General features: G+C 41.2%; 1 protein-coding gene across 3 annotated transcripts in view; it reads left to right on the top strand.

Moving 5' to 3' along the window:
- Positions 1-7,406, top strand: part of LOC120900919 — a 286,191-nt gene extending 278,785 nt beyond the window's left edge. For 2 of the 3 annotated variants that reach the window (XM_040308521.1, XM_040308522.1), the window contains 5 exons: positions 1,192-1,411; positions 1,491-1,782; positions 1,860-1,979; positions 3,197-3,542; positions 3,622-7,406. In XM_040308521.1, coding sequence (XP_040164455.1) covers positions 1,192-1,411; positions 1,491-1,782; positions 1,860-1,979; positions 3,197-3,542; positions 3,622-4,732 — 2,089 coding nt within the window. In that variant the 3' untranslated portion in view covers positions 4,733-7,406. The remainder of the gene's footprint in view (positions 1-1,191; positions 1,412-1,490; positions 1,783-1,859; positions 1,980-3,196; positions 3,543-3,621) is intronic. The other variant, XR_005739262.1, reaches the window with a different exon arrangement.
- Positions 7,407-18,083: the final 10,677 nt, after the last annotated feature.

Raw genomic sequence — 18,083 nt, 5'->3', positions numbered from 1 at the left:
CACTGTCATTCCTATTCGGGCCTTTTGAAGTATGAATCGGGCATAGTACAGAATGAATTTGGCCTACTTTATATTTTGTTGCTTTCTAGCTATAAAACAATACTCTTTTGCGAGTAGTTTAACTGATATGTAAGAAAAATCACTATTTTTAAGTTTGATTACATAAAAAATTATTCAAATTCTTTTTTTCTAATTTTTAATTCTACCCCGTACAATGCAATTTGGTTTTATATATTTTTTAAATATAATATGTTTGGTGATTTAATTAGGTAAACATTTTGAAATAATACATAATAATGTTGTTTAACATCCAAAATACGTATTTTTAAACAACTTGATGGATCAAACACACCGGAGCGACCGATTAGAGTAGGACGCTTTCATTCTGTACTATGCCCGATTCATACTTCACAAGGCTCGAATAGAAATGACAGTGCCCAATTGAGGGTTGACGTCGCCCGAAAAAGTATTTACGGCGACCGATAACGCTTTGACGATGCCGGATTGGCTAGGTAAACCCTGTAAGCTTCCTCTAATAAGAAAACCAGCAAAAACTATCTTAATGCTGCGAGTGTTTGTTAAAACACAACTCCTTCATTAGAGTAAACAATGCTTAAACGCCCCATTAATAAAGCAGGGCAAAACTGGCCAAATCGAATTAGCGGACAGCTAAACCCTACCCGCGTGAGGTGTTGAAAAGCGCAATCATTTATATAACGCCCGTGCGTGCATTTGATTGGCATGAAATTGGTGCGGCAGTTGTCCAGTTAGCACAGCACAAGGTGACCTAATAAACGGTTTAAATACGGTACAAATCGTGCGGCCTACGGGGCCCTAGGGGCCATCATAAAAGTGAGTGGTCATTGGTCATTAAAGAAGCAAAAGAAACACACCAAGCCTCGCGTGATGAATCGCACTCGTTTGATTTGGTTAGTCGGGTCAATAAACAAATTAGAAGCGGGTGCGTGTTGATGACCGAAACCGGTAATGCTAATACTTCCTGATCGTAAATTTTTACGACTCTCGGCTCCCTCGGGGCATCCGATGAAACCGTGTCCAATGAAACAGTTTAGCATTTCAAGAAGGGTTTTTAGGTTAATTTTTGACAAAGAAAACTGTGGAATATCTTGATAAACATTGCGCTTAAATTTATATTTCTCTCTTTCTCTCGTTCTTCGCATGATCCTGCAGGAGCTGGGAGCAGTGTGACGAGGCACAGGACTATCTGAGCATTTACGACGGCGCGGCACCGGAAGCACCGACCATTGGGCGCATTTGCGGCGGAGACGTCCTGCCGGATATCGTGTCGAGCGGTCCGGAGATGCGTGTCGAGTTCCACACGTCCCCGTACGATGTGCCGTTCCATCCGAATCCGGTCACCTTCCTGCCCGGCTTCGAGCTGGAAGTGCACGTAAGCAAGCAATTGTTTGTCGGTTTGTCGATCGGTCGATTAACCTGTCTGTGGTTACATTTCCCGTTTGATCCTGAAGGTGCTGTACGTCAACTCCAACTCTCAGTCGTACATCCGACAGCCGGGCCGGTGCGAGTTCATTGTCAGTGCGTTCGAGAGTCAAACGGGAGAGCTGGAGAGTCCGCAGCACACGCTACCGCCGGAAAGCTCCTGTCTGTACCACTTCCAGGGCCGACGGCACGAAACCGTGTGGGTTTCCTTTATCAAGTACCACTCGGCCATCGATCCGACCGGGTTCGAGTCACCGGCCGAGTGCGTGACGCAGCTACGCATCTGGGACGGACGATGGTCGGTGACTTCGCGTCCTTACGGTAAGTTTGAATTCGTCGAAGGCTCTCCTCTTAGGGGAGGGAAGTTGAGGTGTGGATATTTATTGTAGTATTTTTAGGCGCACCACCGGAGTACCAGCGCAATGCGAGCTTGATCGAGCAGATCTGTCGCGAGGAGGTGCCGAGACTTTGCTCCCGTTCGTTGGTAGCGAAGGGGAGTCGGCCATGCTCAACGCAAGGTAAGGTATTTGGGTTGAGACATTCTTGGGAATGGGAGTTAACTTGTGTTTACTATCTTTTGTGATGAATCATAGACTGTTTAGTGTTAAGTTTTGTGATTTTTGATTCTAAATTTCAAAAATTTATGAATTCTAATAGATTTCAATTATAAATGAAATGACTTAGTCTAGATTCATGGCTATTGAAAGAGTCATAACTGTGTACAAAAGCTTGACTTATTAAAGATTTATAACTCTTCAAATGTATCTGATAAAAAGATTTTTTAAAAGATCATGATTATTTCAAGATTCTCGCTCATTTAGAGATGATGTCTCTCCAGAGACTTTGTAGATATTCCTAACTCTTGAAAAACTTATGAATGTTTAAAGATTCATGACTCTATAGAAACTCTTGACTCTCTAGAAATTCATTGCATTTTTGGAGATGTATGACACTTATGAGCTATACGAGATGTACGGCAACCTCACTGTCGTACAGCGAATCCAGCTCGCCAGGCTCCGGTGGGCTGACCATGTTGTACGCATGGAAACGAACGACCCAGCCCGTAAAGTCTTTTTACGCCGTCCGCAAGGACAGAGGAGGCGTGGTAGGCCCAAATTGAGGTGGCAAGATGGCGTGGAGGCGTCCGCCATTAAGGCCGGGATAACGGACTGGCAGACGAAGGCGCGAAACGGTGAGCGGTTTCGGACACTCCTGAGGCAGGCCAAGACCGTAAAGCGGTTGTAGCGTCTGATAATAAATAATAAATAAATGACACTTTTGAGATTAATATAAAAAATTAAAAGAGTTATTAGGATACATGACATTTTCTGATTTCATGATTGTGTAGAGTCTTGTAATTTTTTAAAGATTCATAACTCTTCAAACATTTATATCGCTGAAGAAATTAATAAACATCAAGCAATCATTTCTATTCATAAAGACTCTTGACTGTTCATAAACTAAAGACTCTTCAGAAATTTAATACTAAATAGAAATTAATGGATTTTTGGAGATTATTTACATTCTAAATGTTCATAACTTTTTAACTCTTCAGAATGTTTGAAAGCAGGAGAGTTAAGATATTAACGAATATTTACATATAAGTGATTCCCCAAACAGTTATGACTCTTTCGAGAACCTCAAATTGAATGCGCAGGCTAAATACTAATAATTCATTAATTGATAATTCATTCACTGTAATATTAACCATTCGCATTTTGCATTCTACCTGCAGAGAGCTATCTGTCGACGGGCTCCGACCTAACGATCGAGTATCGGCCCAGCCCAATCGGTACGGCACGGCTTTACGGGCCAGCGTCCGCGTTCAAGCTACGCTACGAGTTTGTGGACAATTCACTCGGTGGAGCTCCTCTGGAGCCACTCGTAGCTCCATCCGCCATGCCAGAACCGGCCGCACTCGTACAGTTCCACCCGAAGTCGTGCGATCGTGTCTTTCGCTCTTCCTCCGCGTCGCGCGGCATCTTCCGATCGCCCTCGAACGTGTTCATGTACGGTCGGGGAGGTTCGCCGAACATTTCCTGCATTATTCGGTTCGAAGCGAGCGGCGGTGAGAGTGTCAGGTGAGTAATTGGAGTTCTTAGTAGCTGTAGTTCTTCACCATGAATGTCTTAATGAGAGTATTTCTTCCGCTTCTTTCAGGTTAACGATCACACGAGCACGCTTTGGAGGTAGATCTTGTCAGAATTTGCAAAACCGTTCGGGTCGTTGGCACTGCAACCATCACGGTGGTCCCGTATCAGACCTGCGCATCAGTGAGGTACCGTGGACGGATGTATCGCCCCTACCGCGTGACTGTCTGTGTTCGGACGTGTCCGGCTCGATTACGCTCGCCCCACTAGCGGCCAGCATTGTGGAGGTGAAGTTCACCACCCTGCAGATGGAAGTGGATCAGGACTTCCGAGACTTTTACTTTGAGGGACGGTACGAGTTCGCACGCGACGGATGCGAAACCGATTGGTCCGAGCGGCGTCTGCGGGGACGTAGCGGCGATGCCTACCTGAAGCCGACGCCATGTCCTGCGCTGATACAACCCTGGCTGCTGGAGCCCGAAACGGATAGTAGCTACCTGGTGCTGAAGCTGAAAGGCTTCTGGATGCCACCGTTGCTGCAATCGGCACCGCCCTGTCCAACGGACGCCCGCATCACGGTCTACTCCACGAACAATCCGAAGAACTCGCGCGATCTTTGCCCCTCCGGGCCGGACGTGGTGGCGTTCTCGGATGGTTGGGATCGGGCGTACGAGTTCAGCGCGATGGAGATCTCCAAGAGCCTCATCATTGAGTTTAAGAGCCCTCGCCGACCGCCGCTCGAGCTGATCGAGTACAAGTTCTCGTGGATGGAGATCTTCCCAGCGCACGACTGTCCGCATCGCTGCCAGGAGCTGCAGGCCTGCATCCCGGCGGAGCTGTGGTGCGATGGAAAGGTGCACTGTCCCTCCGGTCAGGACGAAAGCCCTACGGAGTGCGATCTACGGTTGCCCCTATCGCCACTGCACGTTGGTCTAGCGGCGGCCACGCTCACGCTAGTCCTGTCGCTAGCCGCCGGCCTGACGGCCTGTGCACGACGCAAACGGGGCGAAAAGAAGCACCTGCAAGCGGTCCACCTGGATACGGCTGGGCGGGGTGTCGGGTATGGGCCACCGCTTCCGCACCACGCCGGGGCAGGCTATCCGCACGCCAACCATCACCTGTCGTCGAGCCATGCCCTGACGCCCCTCTACCTGGACCCGTCGAAGGACAGCTTCTGTTGACAGGAGCTAGAGACTTCGGTGTAGCCAATGCCGAAGTCGTCGCAGGACTTTTACTACTTCGCGTTCAACGCCGGCACCAACACGAGCAGCTGTTGAGTGGTCGGAGATGCTGAACGGTCGCGAGGTGCACACAAGCCCAGTGGCGTTACCGATCGCAATACTTCGAGCGAACGTACTTCAAGCCAAGGTGATATTTGACGCACACGTAGAGCAAGTAGAACGTGTGCGTATTTAAAATCCCCCTTTATCCGCACCCTCCCGGTTAGTAGGAAAAGGAATTGTTTTAGCAATAGCAACATAGCGTGCTCGATGTAGCATTTAACCCGACTACGTCGTGGCAAGGCGAGCGGCATATAGCACACATACACAAACACAGGTTGGTTTTTAATTGTGACAATCAGTTGAGACAGTTGACAATTCTGCTCCCCCCTCCCTTCTTAGGAGAAGCTAGCTTGTCATGGGACTGGAGGCGAGCAGGCGCAACAATACCCCCGCGTGCGGAAGTGAAGCAAGAAAAGGATTTGAATGTTGTACATTTGGAAATTACTAGTAACTAAAATGGTTGTGATGGCCAGTGTAAGAAATTAAACACAAACGGAAAGCGTGCTAAAACGCTATTTTGAAAGGGAATTAAATTGTTTTAATTTTTCATTTTTGCTCTAACCGCAGCAGGCCTATTTGGACGATTTGTATGAAGTTAGTTTTTTTTTCAATTCTGCCAATGACAATGAAAAGTGTTGTAATTCGAAATATTTTATCTCATTAGAAATAAATTAACAGAAATTATGAAAAGCAGGACTTTATTTAAAGAAGAGCTCCAGTTGATTTCACAGCGATGCAAAGAGGGATATGTCACATTTCAGTGTAGCTTCAGAAAAGAACAAACTCTATAGCGCAGACTAGTGTTAGCATACATCAATTCCACTGTATATAGAAGCTATGCAAATGAGTTGCTGCCCTTCTAGCTTTGTTTGCTTTTAATGGTTTGATTTGAGTAAGCAAAACTACCTACACCATTGTACAAAGAGATAATACTTTTATGAAAATGATATTTTTTGTGTTTAACTATCTCTATCTTTGCGAGACGCAAATAAAGAAAACAACCCGAACATAAAACAAACCCGATTGCATAATAAGAAATACACTCACAGAAATAGGGCCACAAATGTGGTACAAACTGATACATTGAAACTAAACATACAGAAACACGCAACAAGAACAAAAAAAAAATTCCCCGTAAAATGCAAACCTTTTCTCAAATCGTCAAATGATAATGTGATTCTCAGTAGTTAAGCAAGGAAGCAAGAAAAAAAAACAGATAAAGAAAAAGGAAAAGGAAGACACACAAGAAGAAGATTAATATACAAATAACGCTCACACTATAGATAATGAATTAGAAAAGAAGAGAAAGCTAAGATAAGCAGATTTGTATAAAGAAATACTAATAGAACTACTAAAAAAACAGAAGAAAAATAAAAAAAGTCTTAAAGAGTCTCACGGTCAGTGAAAGGAGGATAAAAACAAACACAAAAATTCACAATCAATGAGCAACCTGGATGCAGACACTATTCCATAACTTTTCCCTTTTTTGTCCTATTTTATCTGGAAAAAATCTGTACAGATTGTGCGAGAGGAGTACGCAAACGAACGAATAGTACGTAGTGAATAATTCTAAAACATGGAAGTGAAACCGCACTATACGAGACACACAATCCGAGCGTAACGTACGATTATACGCATTATACAGGAAGCGTGTTAAAAACCAAACCCCCTCGAGCGGTTGTGAACCTTGATGGCGGAGGAAGTGGGCGGTGGAATTAGCTCCTTCGTACCATGCCCTCCGGCTGTGAAACGGATCTCTTCCATCGTCGAAATTAAAGCGAAACAAGCAGCTGAAATTAAGTAGAAGTGAACGTGCGGGCGTTTGTTGGACTAATTATTCGCTAGCCTGTGTGTAAGGAGGAAGCGAAGCGATTACTTGTTAATATTCACTTCCACTGTAGGAGTACAGTATTTGTAAAAAAGTACCGTGTTTTAGGAAGTAATCGTAAAGCGGCCACATCGCGCCTGGCGGAAAGAAAATGAACTAGAATAATAGAAGAAAAAGTACTGTGAGCTGGAGTTGAGGGATTTCGGCGACGGACAAGCTCTACGAATAGCGAAACTGATTGTTTTTTTCGCCCATAAATGCGCAACTCCCTGCAAATGATGTTACCAATGTTCAATGATCCCTGCTTTTAACGAACGAACTTCCCCTTCTGTGCATTCGCCGTGTGCTAGCTAGTAAGTGTCCGCGAAGGACGATATCTCTGCACTGCAGCTAGGACCGGATAGCAGTGTGTTGTGCAGTATAGGGAAAACAATATAATTCTTTAAATGACAAACTACACACACACACCCTTCCCCACACTGTGCTGATTCTGTAACAGAAATAGCTAAGGGATGTAAATAGGTAACACTTGCGTGAAGGTGGTCGAAGAGATTGGCGTACGAGATGAAAAGAAGTTGAATTGTGGTGGGAAACGAAGATGAACGGGGAGCAATGTGTGACATGTAGGTGTATAAGTATACCTAAATTTCCATGAAGGCGACGACTTTCACGGGCAATGAAATCGGTCTAGCGATCAATAAAGTATCAGATACTTCCTAACGGCACACGTCTGCTGGAATGAAATATTGTGTTTTAGTAAGATTGTTTTATTTGAAGATATGGAAAGAAAAAAAACAATATATTTTTTTATAACTTGAGAAATTTTGAGGTACCGTATATGAATCGAATTACGGACAGCTTCAAATTCCGGACATTCATCATGGTTTTATTTAACTTCTTTATATTTTTACAATGGCTGTATCGTTTTTTCAATTTTATATAATTGCCATGATGTGCTAGAATATATTTAAAATGTGTCTGACCCCTAATAGGCCCTGATGCCGCAGTAAATAAATATTTTCTGTCGGTCAGTTCACCACCAGATGCGTTCTTAGTAGGTGTGCTAAAAATCGATACCAGCGTTATTTTTTCGAAAACTACTTTTGGAGGCGTTAAAGTGCATTGAAATATATTGTAATCCAATGTGGAAGTATTTATCAACGAGAAAATAACATTGTTTTATCATATTGTGCTCTGAATTTAATTAAATCACGTATTTAATTCTGTCTGAAAAACGTAGCAAGATTTTTATCTTGTTTTTAATTCCGGGCAGCCAAACTAAATTGTGACTTGTTGTTAAAAACATTTTTTTAGTCTGTTATAATAACAAGAACACAACGATATTTGAAGATGTTTGTGACAAACGGTTTGATGGCCGTACGGAAAAGCCCGTCAATTCGTGTAGCAGTTCTTCGGTTATAAGCATCTACGAGTACAAAAGCTAAACAGCATCCAAACCCCGTTGTTTTTAAGACCGTCGATCTGTCGGTCTAGAGGGACTCCTTTATTCAGAATCGGAGGTTTGGAACTTTAAACAAATTAAAAACTAAAAAGGCTTATGTTTGAATTCGAACATTATAAACGAAATTTTGAAGCTGGCCGAAATTTGAATAAAAACGTTCGTAATATGAGCTTGAAACTGTTCGGAATATGAATCAAATTTTCATTGTGCTTTAATGAGTTTTTGCAATGTCTCTAGTAAAATTATTTCAATTCTTATTTTTTTCTCAAATGTAGAAGGTTTGCTTAAGTAAAGAGCTACACAGATGTTTGACCGATTCAAATAAAATTAGCTAGAAACTTTGAAATGTCAAAAATGCCTAAAGGGTCCGTAATTCGTTTTTAAATCGTAAAAAGTAAGTATTCGAGATCCGGTGTACCAACTATGGCTTGAAGAGCTGTAGGTATGAAATTTTTCAGGAAGATTTTAGTACTTGTACTTGTAAATAAATAAAAGAAATGATTTTTGTATTTTAATTTGAAAAACAAAAAATATATAATGTATCCTTATGAACAAAAACGGGTAAAATTTCAATAAAAATGAAATTGTGTATGAATTTGACACCCCTGAACTAGCACATGTACTAAAAGGAATGTTTTCAGGGTTGGTTGAAAGATATCAACTTATTTTCAAACGCTGGGTGGGTGTCTCGGATAAATGATAAATGGTTTTAGAACTTTATAAAATAGTAAAATAGGTAGTGCTAAAAACTGGTAAATTGTTTTTATGTTTGCGTGGTCGACTGATGGAAAATAAGTTGTTTTTTTTTTTTTAAATATAGATGTAATTCGTTTATTTACGCAAACAATACAGCTCCCTAATGTTTGATGCCTTCCACATTTTAATGTCCCTTGCTTTCATGCGTTTAGAAGTACACAGACACTTAAATCGGGCACAGAGCACACAGGTCGTTTGTCATAATCTCATCCTGAGTAGATTTTGATTGAGTAGGACCACTGTTAGCGTAAGGCAATTGAGCTGCAGTTATTGCGTACCTTTATTGCAACTTATATGCATAACTGCCAAAGGGCTTCGACAATAACATAAAGCCCATATCGTGTTACTTCCTCAATTACTTTCTCCATTTTGGGAAAAATGTTTGCAGTCAGCGAGCGTGTATGGAATAAAGCACCCTGCCCAAAATAAGCTGTAAAGATGGTGAAAAACCATCAAGGAATTGAATGTGAATCAATTAAAACCACCCGTGCTGAAAACTATTAGATAACAGTACAATAAATAAGGTAAAGTGCTCCTAAAAATAGAGTGTGTGATGGTAAAACTTTTTCAATCACAATGCAAGCAAGTACAATCAAGGAAGAGCAATTAACCACACTGTGACGATGAAAGTGAATTAAAAAGAAAATCAATTCAATTGTCAAGCAAAGCACATTCCATGCGGAAGTTCAATAAAAGTTGGACAAAATGTTGGCTGTATAGGTTCGTTTCGTTCGAATCATGCCGCAATTGTAACAAAGCTATAACCGTGTACCGATATTGGAAGTATGCGTACGATGAAGAAATAAAATCATATTGCGAAAAACAGCATTACCGTGTTGCTTTCTAGAATACGGAGCACAACTAGCGCAGCAGTATTACGAGCATGGCGAGAGCAAAGATGATACTCCGCTACGAATTCTCAACCCAGTAGCAAACGTATCCCCGTAACATACAGGTAACAGCTGCAAACGTTGCCAGATTATATGCATGGAACGGTCTTCGGTTCACGTGTGTTCTGTACTGCCTGCTGGTCTCGCCGTCTCATCCTCCCGCCTCGGGGGCAGTTCGAGTTCGCTTATGGAGACACGTGGATGTATGTGAGGATGACCGTAAGATGAAGATATTCCACCGAAAGCTCGTAGCAGTAAGATTGTAGCGTAGCAGATGCTAGGGCAATATGCCGGCACTGTACGGGATATATTGGCGTTGTACTGTTTCTGCCAATGCTCAATATCGAATGGGGAAAATAGCTCCGAAATAGCAATACGCATATCCTTGGGATCGGGCAGGATAAACATGTTTTTTGTTACCTTCGCACGAGTGGCCAAGCAAAGAGCAATACGATGTACCATCAATACAACCAAACTGATGAAGATTGCTCAAAATTTTAGCCAAAGCACAGGTTGATTGTATGGCAACTATCCAAAATCAAGCACAACAGCAGACCAGATTTTAGCCGAAGGTTTTCGAAAGAATTTGTCTTACTACTTCCGGGGCCAAGCATACGCTGGACAGTTCTAAGGGCCAGTAAGTCAACCACAGAGAACGAAGTCCGGCAGGATTTATGGATACACTGGGGATGGGTTCACCATTAAGCCGGTGCAATGTTTTCGTCAGTTTTAGCCGGACTAGTCGCTTAACTTGGGAAGTTAGCAGGATGAAGCTGATGAAGTGGTGGGAAAATTTATGCCCTGTTCTCAGTCGAATGCATTTTTAAGAGCTCACACAGAGAAACAGTCATGCACAGAGCCTTTGCCGGAAGGTAGGATGCTATGTTGGGATTCGCTACACGGGCACAAGAATGTTGCCGAGAGCATGGGGTTTCTTTGGAGCGGACTTCGACTTACTGGAGGGCTGCTTTCTTTGCTTCACACAGGGATAGTTGGTGTGTTGGTGTGGAGTGTACGGTAAGTTCAATGATGCGATTTTAAACTTTGTAGTGAGGAAAAGCGGAAGTATAAATGTGTCTAGACCAGTTTTAGGGAGTGTGTAATGAAAGCACCAAAATGAATTCATTTTTTTTTGTCAATGTTCAAGGAAGAGCCACCACGTAAAATGTGAAACCGAGCGAAGGACTATCCATATTATTAGAATATTAAGAATATTAATATAATGTTTTGAAATGTTCCTAATTTACAGCCATTATTTATTTAACTTATTTTCATTTATTGAATTCCATATCTTCCATCAACGCTAAATGACGAAATAATTTAAAAAAAATTGAAGAACAATAAAATCAGAGCGATTAAAAATGGTTAAATAACTTCAAGCAGGATAGAAGATGATAATTGAAAGTAAATAACGTATGACGTGTCTCAGCTAACAGAGGATCACGTGGACGAAGCGAACGAGATGCCCAAGAGTCAATCGGGAGCATCAGTAAATTAATAACTGAATCGGTAGCGTTGGGCTCTAGGCTTACATCACAGTTGCAGCATAAAATCACAGTTTGCAGAATTGTTATTCTCTATGGTCAAAGCAGGCCACATTTTAGCACCTAGTTCATTGGAGATTCTATAAGCACGTGTTTAGTTTTTTTCTGTGATATGATTGTCAGTATGATGCCCTGCTGACATCTTTTTATGCGGTTTGTGCTTGTTTCGTACATCAAACAATGACACAGCTATTTCTTTATTTGTTTATTTGTATATGTTAAGTGATTGGCCATCATTGGCCTTATCACAGAGTCATTGTGGGCATTGAATCTGATAGACATCGCAGACATAGGTTCATTATCGCTATATGCACGTCTAGTTTGGGCAACTCTAAAAAGCCTATAGTTTCTTAAAATACGAGCAGGTGCGTGGAAATTAACTCTAATTAAAAAGTGCGGTGAATCTATCTCTCCTAGGATAATTTTGCTCATAAAAATGATTTACGCCGTTTCGCGACGAGTAGTATAAGACTCGAGTCCAAAGATTAATCACCGGGTGTGATAACTAGGTCTTACTGCCATATTCAAAAAATACAAAGCGTTTCAGAAAAAATACACCATGGAACAACTACAATACGTACAAGTTCAATGGGCGTAATGATACGTAAAAGTAATGAAATTTGAAATAAGGGAAAGCGGGGCAAAATGGACATGCGGGCCAAAATGGGCAGCGTATTGATGTAATTTTTGCCACTTCGAAAATAAGCTGAAACCAGTGTCACAGGGATGCGTTGAAGTTTTACATGGTATATTTTTATAGATATGATATTGCTATACAATTTGCCTGGAGAAAGCAAGGCAATTGAATGCGTATTTTTACTAACATAACAAAAAATACAAAAATGCTATACGTGGGGCAAAATGGGCAGTTACCCTTGGGGCAAAATGAACAGATAATTTTGAGACGCTGACGGTTGGTGAGGCTATGGTGTTGTATTTGTCCCTACAATAATGGTTACCGACACAGCTTCAAAAGATTCGATTTTGTAGATTTAACCGTGTAAAAAAATTTAATAACATATTTTTGGAAGAATTTTAAGAGCTTTCCTGAACAGCAAAACACAAGATAGAGTGGGAATACATTTCATGAAACGTGCGCAAAAGCATAGACCATTGCCTAAGCACAGTTGTTGTGACCCATATTGCCCCAGTGTTTTGACGTTTCACAGTTTGTTTACATATGCCCATTTTGCCCCAGGGCTATGCCCATTTTACCCCGCGAGTCAAAATAGCTTTTCATAAAACATCAACTTTTATTTAACAATATTTTCATGTTTTTAAGTTGTTTTCATCCTATGTGGCAATTTTAATCCATAGATAAATGGTGGAGGCACGTAATAGTGTAAGAATAATTTGTGTTTTGTGGTATATTCAAAGGAATATTCAGTAAACTGCTTAACATCCCCATTTTGCCCCGCTTTCGCTTACATTACTCTTCGGTTGAAAAGATAATTTACATTGCATTTTTTTATGATATTTTTTTAAGTCATTGAAAAGGCGTTAAAATTTGAATGTTAAAGGGCAGCGGTGAGGTGGACTTTTGAGGTAATGGACCAAAGGTAATGGGTAAATTATAAAAAGCTGTCAGTTAGTTTGATCTAAATTTATTATTTATTTAATTTATATTTTTATTTATATATCAAGAAATATAATTGGAAAAGCAAAATTAAAGATGTTTAAATATTAAAAAAATAATTGTAAGAATAGTAGGGTAGTTAGATCTCGGTTGCTGCTGAAAGCGCACGCTAGTCACAATATAATTTTTTTGGACGCAAAATTGGCTTCGTGGAGGTAAATTGGAGGTAACTTTGTACAAGCAAAATGATCGTATCGATGGAACATGTCATGATAAATCAGCATTGTTTCCAAAAGCCATTTGAAGCCTTGCACTTAAATACCGTTTGGGCAGTTTTCAACACGATACAGCCATAGCCAAAAACGGTTTCAATCGTTCAGGAATGGTGAAAGAATAATTTGCCTTACTTCATCAACTTCCAAAAGCCTAGAACATGTCCCTAACTTACGAAAACTCTTGAAGAACTCCTGCAATAATTAGTTCGACAATCTATATTACGAAAATAAATGTTGGAAGAGTACGACCAAGGACTGTGTAGGAACGGGGTCAGGTATTAGCCAAAATCGGTTTGACCATCTTGGATGCCTTTTGACAGCAGAAAGCCGTGGAAAACTCATCAAACCCTTAAACCATGGTTATTAAAAGAGACATCAATACATTTGGTGAAACATTCAATAACCAATTTACAATTTTCTTGTGATCACCAGACCGATTTATCATTTTTATCACAATTAAAATTTGAATCGAAAAGGGCTCTTAGATGTCAACGAACTGCCTGTAACGAACTTTTGGCTACTTGTCAAATCGCTCCACATTACTTGACCTAGTTCCTACACAGTCCATGAGTACGACAGTATGACATGTTATGCCAAAAGATGTTCAGTAATTGTTAAACAAATAGTTTCTTTCCGTTTTTCAAAATTAGTCAAATTCACTTGAGGGCCAGATTTAATGTTATAGCGGACCGCATTTGGCGCGCGTTCCGGGCTTTGCGTTCTTCTTCGGTTTTGCGTCTTCTCAAAAGGATTCCCAAATACCACCATTGATTGCCATAGAATTTCACAAAACAAACGAATGATTTCTTTCTTCCAGAGACTAACATGTGAACGTGAGCTAGTTTAGATGTTTTCTGTGTCTTACAAATCCATGTGCCACCTCTACACTAACCAACCAGCACATCAATGCTCGTACGTTTATCCGTCAAACAGAGACAACCAATCAGCAGTTTTCAATTCAATCCATTTGCACCGAACCATCTGTTGAGCAGTGTCCTTCGGATTGGAACTGTTTACGCGTATCGTTACAACCATTGTTACCCTACCGGGTACAAACGCGAACGCGAACACATAAACACAATAAGACAAATCACAAATTCATGAAGGCATCTCGTCCACACTAGCTCGCGCGCCGCTGTATTATTCAAAACGGTGGGGCAAAACGGTTCGGTCCCCATTTGTGCTGCAGTGGTCCTGCGATAAAATTTGGGATTTTTGTCCCCAACACGACAAACATTCAAGCGTCCATGTAACGGTGTGCAGTGCGCTGCACCGACGGTGCATAGAAATGCATAAATGATGTCATTGTGGCAGTTTGAACAGTTGAACACTGCATTTTAGATGCAGTACCGGTAGCATCTAAAATTAAAAACCCCCAACATGGCAACGTGCCCTCCCGCCCATTCATGGCGCGAGCCATGCTTTCGAGCTTGGTCGTTGCGAGCGTATTGGCACACTATTGCGACTCCGACCGACAGACGGTCCCGCACGAATTGTACGATCTGCAATTGACATGTAAATAAACAACGGAATTTATCTATCCGAAGCTTGCTATCGGCCACGCGGTATCGGTGTGCGGAAGATGTCGCTTGTCAGATGTCACTATAAAGATTCAAATTACCGCGCATTTGGGCACGGTTGCATACCGGGAATGATGCGGCGACGTTTCCTAATGGAACGATCCACTATCCAAACATTAGTTTGCAGTAGTTTGCATTGGCCGGCGCGCGCGTGTGTGCATGTTTTTGGCTCGGACGATGAAAGTACAGAAGAGTCTCGTTGGAACGAGATTGAATCGGGTGTGGTTTTGCGATAAAATGTTAATATTTTTTATGCCTTTTTGTAATAAATGATTGGATATTGAAATGATAGGAGCTGGCATAACTAAATGTCCATAAATGTTTAACATATGTTTAATGTACAAAACATAACCACCTTACTCGGGTTGTATCTGTTTGCAATCGAACCGGCTTGTTTATAGTAGGATCAGTGGCAGTGTTCGGGGATGTCAAACCTGCAAGAGCAGTGCTTTTCTGAAAACAAATGGTGAGCTCGTAGCACGTGCCGTTGTCTGTGCCTAACTTTTATGGATATTTTTTTTTCTAGACGATTTCATTAATCATGTTTTTACGTTTAAGTTTAAATTTTAATTAAAAACTAACAAAACAAACAAACAATTTTCTTCTATATTTCACTATGCTAAACACTGGTATGACCGGTCGCGTGGTACAGTCGTCAACTCGTACCACTTAACAACATTCCCGTCATGTGTTCTAGCTTCGAATGGACCGTGCTTCCATACGTAAGACTGGCTATTCTGCTAAGGGTTATCAAAAAGTTACTGATAAGCCCAGCCCACCAGCGGAACATGCAGACCTAAACCGACAACAGTTGTTGTGTCAAAGAAGAAAAAGAAACATTTTTATGATAGGATTGAATAGCAAATTAGAGAAACATTTAAACACTTTAATGCCTTCCGAATTTTGAGGCTTGGTATAAGCCACCAAAAATTAATTAATTATTTATTTTAACCTTTACAAAACCATAGCGGGCTACATAATTCGGCTTTCGAGGGCCGCATGAGTCGTAGTTTGGAGACCCCCGCTCTAGATTACTCTCTTCTCTATTTCTTTAAGTTGTCAGTAACCAAGCTAGGAACAGAAATGGCCAACTAATTCGAAGCAGTAATAATTCTATCTAAATAATGAACAACGGCATTGAGGCAATTAGGTCTTTAATTACAGGTAAGGCAATCAATTTTCACTTCTTCTCCTTTCCTGATACTTCTTCTTCTACGATACTTCTAAAAGATTGAATAACTCTAAAATTATTAAAGAACAATAACTCTCTTGAAAATCACCATGCTATTCTCACTTTTAATCATAGTGTTCTGAGATTTTAAAATATATCGGTCTGATTTTTTTGCAGTAACATAGCTGAAGAGTGTCCTCACCGATGTGTGAAGAAAGTTTTCCGATAAGTGATCTAGAGAACTGTACAGGGAGCACAAAGTCAGATAATAGGTGAAAATATGAGGTGGGTGACTTTAGGCGGCAGCCACTGTAAATATTTGTGGCATAGTTCATAGTTCATAGTTCGACGTCAACAAATCGATACGGAGCTTTCCGATAGGTCAAGCTGAACGAGATTACCAAAAAAAATAGCTTGATTTTGATTCTATATCAAGTTATTAAGGTTTATCAGAAGTAAAGCAAAATTTACGAAAGTTTGACAGTACTGCTCTGCATAGCCGTACACTGCATTGCATCCTTTTGCAAAGAGTATATGGCTATACCGTGGGACCCATATGAAGCAGGTGTTGTACGCCACACAGTTCAATTTGGTGATAGTCGCGTTTGCAAACCAGTATGCTGGACGGTGTGAAATACGATGGCCAAAAAATAATTAATTGCAGCAAGAAATGATCAACAAAACAAGCTTTGCCATTATTATCAAAGCCAAATGTGATGCTGCAATTTGTCTTTATCCATGTAATTTGTAACAACTTCAGGCATAGTATTTAAATAATCATCCTATTTTGACCATCGGCAGCAATCTCGCTGGTTGATGTATCTCGCTCTTCCAATAAACGGCACTGCTATGATAGCGGATGAGCGACAATTGCTCTGATGAAAATGTCAGCTTAGCATGCAGAGCCCCGTTTTTCCGGCTACGGACGCCGCAATATCTATGCATGCGTGTAGCTGTGTGTGATGGACAAAGAGTGAAACGAGAACAGAAAATCCTGCCACATAGACCGAGCCCGGCATAACGACGACAACGACGACGACATCGCTTCGCCGGCCAGCGCGAGCAAAAAGTGTGATTTGTTTGATTATAATTTTTCCCCCTGTTCGATTTCATGTTTGCTTTTAATTTTAACATAACGAACATGTCGAACACTGCGGCAGTTGTTGCTAGTAGCGGTGGTAGCGTTCGCCGCGTCAGCCCGTTTGCGAACGCTTTCGCGTCGCTCTTTTCGCGTGACGAGCGCAACGAGATAGAATTGCACGATGGGAATGATACGGTTGGGCGTATGTCGGCGTATTGTAAGAAATGGGAAAAGTTAGATTGGTTATGCATGGAAAGTAGGGTAGCGTTGTAGTCGGCAAGTAAGCTAAATGAAAGCAAAGATTTTCCCTGCCTTTTCCGTATCGGCTCGTATGGTAATTTAAGGCGAAAAATTATAAAATAATCATTTAAGACAGCTTTTTCCAGCCAAAGACACAAACTTTGGTTTATTGTATGAACGACATCGACCCGAACGGTTGAATTATTTGCAAAAGGGAAGAAAAAGAATGAACTACTTCATTTGTAACGAGCCACGATCATGATGGCAGAGATATGGCAAATGATTTTAATTAAATCCAATCCGGTGCTCAAGGTGTACCTTTCAGGTCGGTATTTGCCGCAAGTGATACGGTTACCGTGCACCGGAAGTGATTCGTTTTTAATGGAGATGATTTAATGTCGAGCTTATGGGGAAGCCAGATGTGGCCAGAATAAAAGGCATAAAGGCTTTACAGCTCTGGTAGTTTTGAGATGTCTTGTGGCATTTGTTTATGCTAGTCGTTTGGCGTTCCGAACTCCGAGCTTTTTTAGTCAAGAAGAGTGCAGAGTTCACTGAACATATGTTTTTAGGTTTTAAAAAGGTTCCCGTTTGTTGTCCGAGCGCATCATGACTCAGCAATAACTAAAGAGAATTTCGTTATTTAATTTTCACCCTTCTGGTGTTGGTAGTCAACTTACGACAAAATAAAAGCAAAGGAAATTATTGCAGTTCCGTTCGGTAGAGACTTATAGTGGCCACCAAACATTGAAGAACGAACATTTAAACAATAGTATAAACGTTTCATACTATATTGAGCATATGTTCTTATGTATTAAGGTCAGCATTAACCGTCATGTGTACGATCGT

This window comes from Anopheles arabiensis, chromosome 3, assembly GCF_016920715.1.
Source record: "Anopheles arabiensis isolate DONGOLA chromosome 3, AaraD3, whole genome shotgun sequence".
NCBI lineage: Eukaryota > Metazoa > Arthropoda > Insecta > Diptera > Culicidae > Anopheles > Anopheles arabiensis.
Note: the sequence above shows the minus strand (reverse complement) of the source record. Positions and strands in the feature narration are given on the sequence as shown.